This window comes from Nicotiana sylvestris, chromosome 8 (genome assembly GCF_000393655.2).
Source record: "Nicotiana sylvestris chromosome 8, ASM39365v2, whole genome shotgun sequence".
Taxonomy (NCBI): domain Eukaryota; kingdom Viridiplantae; phylum Streptophyta; class Magnoliopsida; order Solanales; family Solanaceae; genus Nicotiana; species Nicotiana sylvestris.
Window position 1 is genome coordinate 130,131,506 of NC_091064.1, and position 10,980 is coordinate 130,142,485.

The following is a 10,980-nucleotide window of genomic DNA, read 5'->3' on the forward strand; positions in this document are numbered from 1 at the left end:
TTTAACAAGTGAATATAGAGAAGATATGTGTGATTAAAAGATAAGATATGTACAGTGTCTTATCTCATCAAGTAAGGTAGCATATAGGGAAGAAATGCATAAAGGCATATATACATTCTAAAGCTATAGCATATAGAGAAGATATACAGAAATATTATGTATACATCCAAGGAGTTTGCAAATAGATAAGCGAAGCAAGGTCCAACCAATGATCAACTTTACCAAAATTCACAACAACCAGAAATAAGTCGGTTTCTCACAACCTGTGTGTACATCATCAAGAGAGAAATATGAGAGGGTGACCCTAGGGGGATGGATCCTTATCCACACACTGCACGGACAACTCACGTGTTGCACGGAACTTACATACCAATAATAACAACTGCACGAACAAGTCACGTGCAAATAATAATAACCGCACGGATAACTCACGTGCCATTAATAACATTTGCATGGACAACTCATGTGTTGTCATAATAATCGCATGGACAATTCACGTGCTATACTAACTCGGATCCGCATGGACCACTCACGTGCTGTATGTCCAGTCCATATGACACAAAAAGCATATATACAAGAATACATATACATGAACAATGAATATCCAATTACATACTCATGGATTGATATAAATGACATGCTAAGGTGTATGCTTGTGCGAAGTATACTACCATAGCTCAAACTAGGCAATTTCATCACAAAATAGCAGTTATCATGTTCAATCAGGAGATAAACCTATATGTAACCTCTAACATGATCCAAGTTGCTCACAAAGGGGTACAAACATCAAAAACATAATATCATGAGACTTAGCAATCAATTCAAGTCATATCATAGCCTAAGCACTATCCCAAGCATGGATAATACCCCGGTGCACGCACATGGACACAACCCCTCACATGTGCACCACCCATAGCACGTAGTTATCACTAATAACTCAGACAACTAGTGCTTAAACCAAGTTTAGCTAAGATATTTACCTCAAACAAGCTCAATAAATACTCTAAAAATGCCTTCCCCCGCGAATCGACCTCCGAACTGCTCGAATCTAGACAAAAGCAACTCAGAAACAACAAATGATGGCATACGAATCAAACCCAAATGATAAAGATCGAATCTTTAACCAAATACTCAAAGTCAACAAAACAGTCAACCGAGGCCCGTACCCCAGGACCCGACAAAACTAACAAATCTCGAATACCCATTCGAATATGAGTCCAATCATACAAGTTTCAGCCAAATCCGACTCCGAAGATGTTCAAAACCCAGTTATTCACTTTAGAAAAGTTTTGACAAAAACCCCCAATTTCTCTTTTAAATTCATCAATAAAATGCCAAAACCAAAGACGGAATCATGTATAATAATCAAATTCGAGTCAAAAATACATACCCAATCCAAGTGGGTGAAAATTGCTTCATGAATCACCTCAACCCGAGCTCCCAATCTCATAATATGGTAAAATGAGTTCCAAGTTCGAAAATAGAATCTAATACAACTACTCCAGGAGTACCCTTCGCGATCGCGGCTGACTTCAAGCGTTCGCGTAAGCCAAATTAACCATGCCTCCAAAAAATCTCTTTGCGAACGCGACCTAGCTATAACCTACGGACGTGAAGGTCGTCTGGTCTCACCTCATCACGAATACGAGAACCAATTGCGAATACGCTAGCCTGCTTCCCGACCTCTTCCATCACTCCGCGAACTCGGTCTCCAAATCGCGAACGCGATTCACAAATTTATGCCTGCCATGTTTCCTCTCCGCAAACGCGGAAGCTTAACCGCGAACACGATGCTCAACAGATACACCAGAAAAAACAGCAATACAACACAACCAGAGATGGTGTGAAACACCTTCCCGAATAACACCTGAACCCCATGGGACCCCGTCCACTCCATCCAACACGTTTCAATACCTAATACAAACTTATCCAAGGGTTCAAAATACCACGAATAATATCAAAACCAAGAATCGTCGATCAAGGTCACTCTTTTAATTTTATAAAATTCCAACTTCAAATCAAACGTTTGATTCAAGTCTAACCAATCCGGAATGAACCCAAATATTGCACACAAGTCCCAAATGACATAACAAACCTATTCAAACTCCCGGAACAACAATCCCAGCTCGATAACATCGAAGTCAACTCCCGGTTAAACGTATGAGCTTTCCAAACCTTCAAATTTTCAATTTTTGCCAAATAGAGCCAAAAACCTTCTAGAAATATCCAAATACGAATCCGTGCATATGCCTAAGTCCAAAATCACCATACGAACCTATTAGAACCATCAGAACGCGAATCTGGGACCGTTTACACAAAAGTCAACCATTGGTCAACTCTTCAACGTTAAGCCTTCAAAAGTGAAAATTTCTCTTCTAAATCAATCCCCAACTTCTCGAATATTGAAACCAATCATACACACAAGTCATAATATATCATATGAAGCTACTCTAGACCTCAAACCACATAACGAAATACGAATGCTCAAAACGATCAATTGGGTCATTACAAGATTATACTCTTTCGCAAGGTACAAGGACAAGTGCTTCAGCCAGTGCACCAAGATACTCTTTTATTTTGTAGATTCGTCGACACAACAATCCAACAAGGGAGCCTTAGATGAAATGGTCTTTGTGCAGAGGGATACTCTTTTCTTGTGATAGTCTTTGAACCAACTTCTGAGCGCTCTCTTTCACATTTAGTTGGAGTATTTGGAAACATTGGCTTCTGTAACATTCTGCATCTTCCTAATTGGTCACCTCACCTCTTGTTCATTTCCTTTTAGAAGGAAATTAAGGAACAGCTGATTGTTTAGCAGCAACAGATGACAATGGTGAGGGTGTTAGGAGATATTATACTCTCACAATTAGGGGTGGCAAACGGGCGGGTCGGGTCGGGTTAGATATGAGCAGGTTAAAACGGATAATTTAAAAAAACGGAAAAATTATCCGACCAAACCCGTATTTGAGACGGATAAAAACGGGTTTATCCGGCGGATAATATGGATATGGATATTATCCATGGCTTCTTAAATATGATCACTTATGAGAGAATTCCTAGTCTTCCAAACTTGAGTAACTTCAATTTGAGGCTTTACAAATGTAAAAGTTAAATACATTAGTTTTCCATTGGTTATCCGTTTGGTTAGCCATTTTCTAAGTGGATAATATGGTTCTTTATTCATATTCAACCCTTTTATAAATGGTTCATTATCCAACTCATTTTTTGATGGATAATATGGGTGGATAACTATTTTCTTTTAACCATTTTGTCACCTCTACTCGCACCCAAAAGTTATTGGCTCGAATGCAAGTATCCCAGGAAATTCGCCTCTTTTGTGGTTACCTCCTAAAACATACTTACTAATAACTGTATCCTACTTCATATAACACTAATATTATTTGAATAATCAAATAATTCTACCTTTGTTGGTGAATTTTCCAAACATCTCAAGTAATTCTGATTATAAGAAATTTAAACTTAAATACATAATTTTTCGCTGAAAAGGAGTTGATACACAATTTAATACTATTAAAATTGAATAGTTAACTCTCATACTTTAAACTTGTCCACCATCATTAGACGGCAAGGGTACTACAGTTTTCGTAACTGAAATAGATGCTTTTATCATCCTTTGGGTCAATAAGTACTCCTGTGTATTTTTAAGATACGCAGCTTGTAAGAGCAGAAACAATTCAACATGACTTAAAGAGGAAGGGGGAAGAATACTTTATGGGCATGGCTTGTCACTCTGATTTTTACAACATAAAAAGTCATGCGGAGAAATAAATAAACTATCAAGAAAAGAAAAGAAAGATTTACTCCTCTCAGAAAGTTAGAAAGGAACAACTTCTTGTGATGAAGCCTACTGATTCTTTTTCTGCTTCGAAGTGAAAGAAGTGGATTTTTTAGTAGGTTTTCTATCTTGACTCGAAGTTCTAATAATAAAGAGAAGTGTCTCAACAAGCATGCCACCAACCAATCCAAGAATGCCTCCGGCAGCACTCTGAAAAAAGAGTAAGAGAAATAGCAATTAAACTTCAATAGATAGGACCAGAGTAAAAGACAAAAACAGAATGAAGACTTTGGTTGCTCCCACATATAGAGCCTGTATCAAATGAAGTCATGACTAATTCAACACAAGAACTTACCATTGCTGGACTGTGACTAAATAATGCCCTGAATGCATAATATCCCACCAGATAGCCAGTGAACATCATTAGAGTGACATGTAAACCTGCGCCAACGGACCAGAACTACTGAGAAAGTGAGAATTAAACTGCAAATCAACATCTTGTTAATTCTAAAGAATCTACCTAACAGGCTAACAGAGAACATAACCTGAAAGAGCGGAAAAGCAAAAAAATGAAATACTCTAAGTTGGTAGAGAACACAGACTATAAGCTCATGTACACAAGCTACAAGTTAGCGGTACCTAGTTCACTACGGACTCTCTCAGAGTCACATGGTCAAATCAGGATGCAGCAATTGTATCAACTCACAATTGACATTAGCAAATCAAGTGATATGATACACTTCATAAGAAGGCAGCTTAAGGGATTTGATTTTAATGTTAAATAACCTGAGAAATAACAGTCAGTACTAGAACGTCTCCCAAGAATTGTATAGTTTAAATAACTGATGAAATAACAGTCAGTAACTTCTCCCAAGAATTGCCGCAGTACTCAATAAAGTAGCAAGATGAGGAAACAGAATATGCACTGGCTTTCGCAACAAAACGCGCATGCGGACACACAGATTAACACAAGCAAGAGGCCAAGTTCTAAAAAGGACACATCACATTTTTTAGGAGGACTTTTTCTCCAAAGCCTCTATTCTATCTAATAATCAGCTGAAAAAACAATAGGTCAAGTCCGCAAGTACTACATTCATTAAGGAGGAATGTGAAATCAACAATTGCAGAATCCAGAATGAGCGGAACAGGGAGATAAACAGGACGACAGATTTTATTAGATAATTGGAGCCTTTTCAAACCTTGTCCAGCAATGATGAAAGGAATTTTGGAAGATGCATAGCTCAAGTTCATTTACTGTAAGCTCTTACTATTAGTTTTTGACTGTTGGTGAAGGCAGACCTAACACCAGGCCATGGAGGAACATATGGAGAACAAAAGCACCGTTGGAAGTAGCATGCTTTCTGTAATAGTTGCAAAAGAGATGATGGCGTACAAGAGATGATGGTGTACCATATCAGCTACAATCTGATGGACCATTTGGAGAACGAATGCTAGATGTTTTTAAAAAAAAAAAAAACAGCTCCAACAACTGTATATTTTTGTCTTTCTTTTTAATGGAAAGAAGAATTTGTTACTGAAGTAAAATCTTTGTTAGATACATTAGAATCCCCGCTGTATTGGATAGATAAAGATATGGAGACTGGATTATCTTTATTAGTATTGAAGCACATTTTGTGTTAAAATTATAAAACTTACCTTTTCTCAGAAAAATGTGAAATCATTGTTAAAAGTTGAGAACCGAAGCAGTTATGCTAGAATGTGTCTACTTTATTCTATATGTACAGGTTAAATGTGAAAATATATTACATCAAATGATCCCAAAAATTGTTCCAAAATAAGGAATCCCAATAATCAGGGAAGTTTTCTATTTTAAAATTTTCTACATCATAAGCTCCAATGTTGTCACTCAATTCAATGAGAATTTTCTCTCATGTTCTCTCTTTTCACATGGTAGCAAAGATTCTACGATCTTGCAAGAGATCTAAGTAGCTTTTGCCTACCACAGAGATGTCATTCAAAGTTCTTTTATAGTTTATCATTCTTATTTCTTTCCGATGATCAATCCAGTGATACCACATCTCTTGTCATGTTTTTCTTTGATATTCTCCATCATTCGACCCAATTCTAACATCATAAAGGTTCGTTTTGTTATACACAATATTAAACTCTCATTTTCAAATTTCTCCACACTCGCTCACACATTCAGCCAGAGAGCTCAAGTCTCTACTGGTACATTGGCTCACGAGTCACATGTACTATTAATTTTTATCGTAGTGCTGATATTATTGGTCTACATTACCTACCTGACAAGTCAAAAATTCATTTTGTTTATGACTATGTCATCACTCATCAGTAAAGATGATTTGTCAAGTATTTTGCCCCGTCATGTCAGTGGTCTACTTTTGTCCCATCAGTACCATGTCATCAGTCACACAGTTAATGTCATGTTATTGCACATTCAAGTTTTCAACACCGTCAACTGTCAGCTACCATTATTCAGTCAAGCTAGCAGCATGCTTGTCTTTGTAAATGATCAAGTCAAGTTGGCATCGTGCATGTCCTCATTCTCAATTACGCTACATCGATTCATAGTAGCACCGCCGTCATTCAGATCTACTTGATGATGGTACCAACTCAATTTTATTTTTCTTTTATCACATTTCGGCAACGATATTGTTGAAATAACTGCTTCTTTAGGAACAACTTTTTTTCAGATACTCGACTCAGCATGCCAGTTTCACTTCACAAAATCAAGTTGCTTCACCACCATAAAATTGATAGTCCGCATTGAAAGTCAAGAGAACTAATGCAACTATATGTTGGAATGTCTCCAAATTTAATTCTATATGTCATAATTGTACAAAATATTGTAGAGAATATTCTTAATGAATTTTTCACAATTACTATTTCCGTTAATTAGGAAAACAATCCAATTTCATGTATCCACTTTATAGGAAGCCCTCGCATTCATCAATCAATTCAATAGCAGTTATCTCTCTTCTTTTCTCTTGTTTTATCTTTCACAAATATAAACTTCAAAAGCAGAAAAGAAAAACATTCATAAGTTATCATACTCTATGCAGCAAGCATGGGTGCAGGCATTGACTAAAACAAAACTAGGCAAAGACTTGTCATAAAAACAAAAGCAAAATAAAGAAAAAGAAGAGAAGAAGAAGTTCCTTTTAAATTTGAAATCAAGAGTTAGCAACTCATTTAAAAAAAGAAAACAAAAAAGAAGAGCAATTCATTTACAAATTCTTGGTACTTGATGCATCCTCTTCATGTTGAAACTAACAATTTCATCCCTAGTTTCAAGATTTTCCATTTTGTACTCCCTCTCCATCCAACATCTCTAGTGCTAATTTAACACCAATGGATCCATTTATCCTTCCTCCAACCTCAGGTGGTTATAATGGGCACTGGGATACTATAAACTAATCATCACTATGTGCAGTCCCATGTTATCAAAGAAGCCTACTCCAATATTGGTTTTACAGCAAGGAACTTGAAATGCTAAATTCAAAAACACCCGCCAATTAGGCCTATTTCCCATAAAAAGAACATCAATCAGTCAGTGATGCCCACTTCGCATATCTCAGCACCAATCTGAACTGAAGCGCTGCCTAAGCGACCCAAAACACTCTGGCCTGTTTTTCATATAGTTTCTGGCTTGTTTGACAACACTGATTGGAAGTCGACTCCTGGGTCTGAAATTGAAGGTTGTACCAAAAAATCCTTCCTTTCTTGTCCACTCAAGGGGTGTTTCACCACCTGTGTGTAGACATTAGTGAGCCTTAAACCAAATTCATCTCATAAAATGATGAATTGCATCAGCAATAACACCTTCAATCAAAATCCAACTAACCCATGCTAATGCTCTTGAGCCATCATCTTATTCTAGCAATACAAACATCAGCTACAGGAAATAGGAGACAATTTTTTATATCCCCAACTAAATCTACTCCAACAGTCCAACTTTCACTTTAACTGCCGTAATTTCTATCTTTCAAATAATCAAAATTATGTTCACTTTCCTAGAAAAAAGAAATCCCTAAACTATCCATTATTTATTTATTTATTTATAGTGTACTCAAAATCAAACCAAACTTTGTAAATATCTTATCATTAGAAAAAGGATATCATTCGATTAAGAAATGAATGCTAACAGATTTCTTATGGGCCAATAGAGCACTAAAAAAAAAAAGAACTTACCAAAGCCCATTTGATCTTTGTAAGAAGAAAAGGGTTCATCGACAACTTTCTTAGGAGTAATATCTTTCACCAATTCATCATACGCTTTTCTCTCCGAAGCTTCCTCCAGTTTCCTCAACCGAGCTTTGAGTTCTTCGCTTTTCTCTCTAGGCTTTGGGCTGGAAAACACGAAATTGGATCCGAATAACATGACCATTAGATCGGGTCGTGTTGATGAGTTAGAACAGATCCAAATCGACCTCAGATGCTTGTATGGTAATGTGGGATGATCGCATAGGGAGGATGCGAGTTCTCTAAGGTCATCGGAGAGTTCGACGTCCGACAAAGCTCCGGCAAGAAACGAATGTATGGTCTCGGTGGTTGAAAGAACAAGGCCGTCGTTTCCGCCGCCGTCTACGGTGGTTGTCCCGGTGGCGCCGGTTGTGGTGGGGCTGTTTTCTGCGGCGATCATTTTAATTTGGGTATAAACTTTCAAGTTTCAACTGGAACTCAGATGAGCTTTTGTTTCTTTGGTTCGATCTACTCCCAAGGCAAAAAGTGGTTTTGACACCGTTAACCGTAACAACAAAACTATTTATGCTTGTCTAACCACTTACCCACAAGCTAATTACATTTCTGTAAATTTTGTGAGGAATTTCCTCTTTATTCTCAATTTTTTTTTTTATTTCTATATTTCTTTCCTTTTCTTTTTCTTTTCTCCTTTTCTTTTTTTTCGTTTTCTTGTTATTTTTTTCTTTTTTCCTATTCTAATTTCATTTAACTTTTTTTTTATATTCTTTTTCTCTTCATAATCTAATTTCATTTATTATTTTTACTATTTTTTATTATTCTTTTTTTATATTATCACTAAAGAAAAATCAAATTGTGTACCAATTAAATGTAGCTAATACAATCAAAAAAATATTAACTAACATTTGATACCAGTATAGTATATAGTTATACCAACAGGGTATACCATTGTACGTAAAGAGTTAAAAAAAATTTAATTCAATTATTAAATTGAAGTAATATCAGTTGTCAATAAAAATTTCAAAAAATTCTAAAAGAATCTAATTGTAAAAGTACCGTTACATTATATAACATACTATATAATATTTTTTTATTTTTTTGCATTTTCAATTTGCCTCTCACACTAAGGCTGTATTATGGTCCGGGCCCGGGCCTAAACGGGCCTGGGCCTGAGGCGGGCCGGGTTGAGGTGGTCCCGGGCCAAACGGTCCCGCGCCTAACGGGCCAAATGTGTGGAACCGGCCCGCGGCGGTCCTAAGCCCACATGGTCCCGGGCTAAATGGGTCGGGCCTAACGGGCTTTTTTCGTTCCGGACTATTTTTTTTAATTTTTTTATCTAAGACACTTTCTTGTAAACTATATATGTATATACTAGTATAAATTGCTTATATATAGCTATATAAATATATATAGTATGTATGTATATATAAGGGGTATTATGTGTATATATAATTATATATTGCCTTATATATATATAGGCTATTTGTTTTTTTATCTAAGACACTTTCTTGTAAACTATATATGTATATACTAATATAAATTGCTTATATATAGCTATATAAATATATAAAGTATATGTAGTATGTATATATAAGGGTGTATTATGTGTATATATAATTATATATTGACTTATGTACTATATATATGTTTATATATATATATATATATGTATATATATATATATATATATATAATTTATATGTATTAGAGATATATATAGTGCCTTATATATATATATATGTGTGTATGTATGTGTGTGTGTGTGTGTATATATATATATATATATATATATAGGCTATTTGTTTTTTAGCTAAGACACTTTCTTGTAAACTACATATGTATATACTAGTATAAATTGCTTATATATAGCAATATAAATATATATATAGTATATATATAGTACATATAGTATGTATAGTATGTATTGCCTTATATATATATATATATATATATATATATATATATATATATATATGTATTAGATATATAATATATATATACTATATCAAATTTAAACACAAAATAAATTGCAAAGCAATATTCAAGGGAATGTCTTATATATTTTACTATTATCACATTAACAAAGAATGGCAATATCTTTCTTAGTTTTCCTCCCCCCAATGGAATGAGCACAACAAGGTACTAATACCACCATTAAAAGAAAAAAAACTAAGGAAGATGTGCCAAAATACAAGTTACATGTTAGTCTATGTATTATCTCTAACAAATCTCATAAATCCTTCAAGGTCCGGAGGAATTTCCGTTGGTGGTGGTGGAAAAGAAGCTTGTTCATCACCGCTTCCGGGCGAAGCAGCATCCTGCGCAAGTTCCGCTAGCATTTCTTCATAAGCTTCATCTATCTCCGGTTGTGATTCTGCAACTCCAAAATTTCTTCTTTCCGAACGGATCCAATCTCTGAAGAGTACTGATTTTTCCAAGCTCTCCCTCATAGACGCTCTACAAGTATTTTTTTAAACTTAGCTTTCATAGAATTAATAGCTTCTTTAAACTTAGGGAAAAAATAGGGATAGGGAACACCAAAAATAGGGGGATAGGGAAAAAATATTTTTTAAACTTAGGTTTCATAGAATTAATAGCTTCTTGATAAATTACTCCACCCTCTGAAAATTGAGTAAATAAATCTACAAGTGCTGCAATATAAACTAAACAGTTAGAAATAGTAGGATAATATTGGCCAGATAATTCATTTGTAGCAATATGAAATTGTTCTAAAAAGTCTACAAGCATTTTAACATTACTCCAATCTTGATTTGTAAGGTGCTCATCATCATCATCATCACCATCACCTACACGAGCATTATACGTTGCGCTTATTGGGTTCCTATATTCATATGCAATAACTAAACTTTCATACATATAATTCCATCTAGTCGGACAAGGTTTAGGAACCTTTCTTTCTCTAAGGCCAAATTCATCACATTTTTTAAAATAGTCTCTAAGTCTACTTCTACGGTATGAATAAAAAAGCCAATTAAGAGCCA

General features: G+C 35.3%; 1 protein-coding gene across 1 annotated transcript; it reads right to left on the reverse strand.

Annotated features, from left to right (window-relative positions):
* Positions 1–3,701: 3,701 nt before the first annotated feature.
* LOC104222194 (uncharacterized) lies at positions 3,702–8,517 on the reverse strand. The gene is made up of 3 exons (XM_009773384.2): positions 7,970–8,517; positions 4,152–4,237; positions 3,702–4,006 (listed from the first exon to the last, which is right to left on the reverse strand). The coding sequence occupies exons 1-3, from the start codon at positions 8,418–8,420 to the stop codon at positions 3,866–3,868; spliced, it is 678 nt and encodes a 225-aa protein (XP_009771686.1). The 5' UTR covers positions 8,421–8,517; the 3' UTR covers positions 3,702–3,865.
* Positions 8,518–10,980: the final 2,463 nt, after the last annotated feature.

What these genes read in the sequence shown, in the direction of transcription:
- LOC104222194 (XM_009773384.2), bottom strand. Translation starts at nt 8,420, where the DNA reads ATGATCGCCGCAGAAAACAGCCCCACCACAACCGGCGCCACCGGGACA. An exon ending in CAAAGATCAAATGGGCTTTG is followed by an intron (nt 4,238 to 7,969) that starts GTAAGTTCTTTT and finishes CCGTTGGCGCAG; the next exon opens with GTTTACATGTCACTCTAATG. An exon ending in TTAGTCACAGTCCAGCAATG is followed by an intron (nt 4,007 to 4,151) that starts GTAAGTTCTTGT and finishes CTCTTTTTTCAG; the next exon opens with AGTGCTGCCGGAGGCATTCT.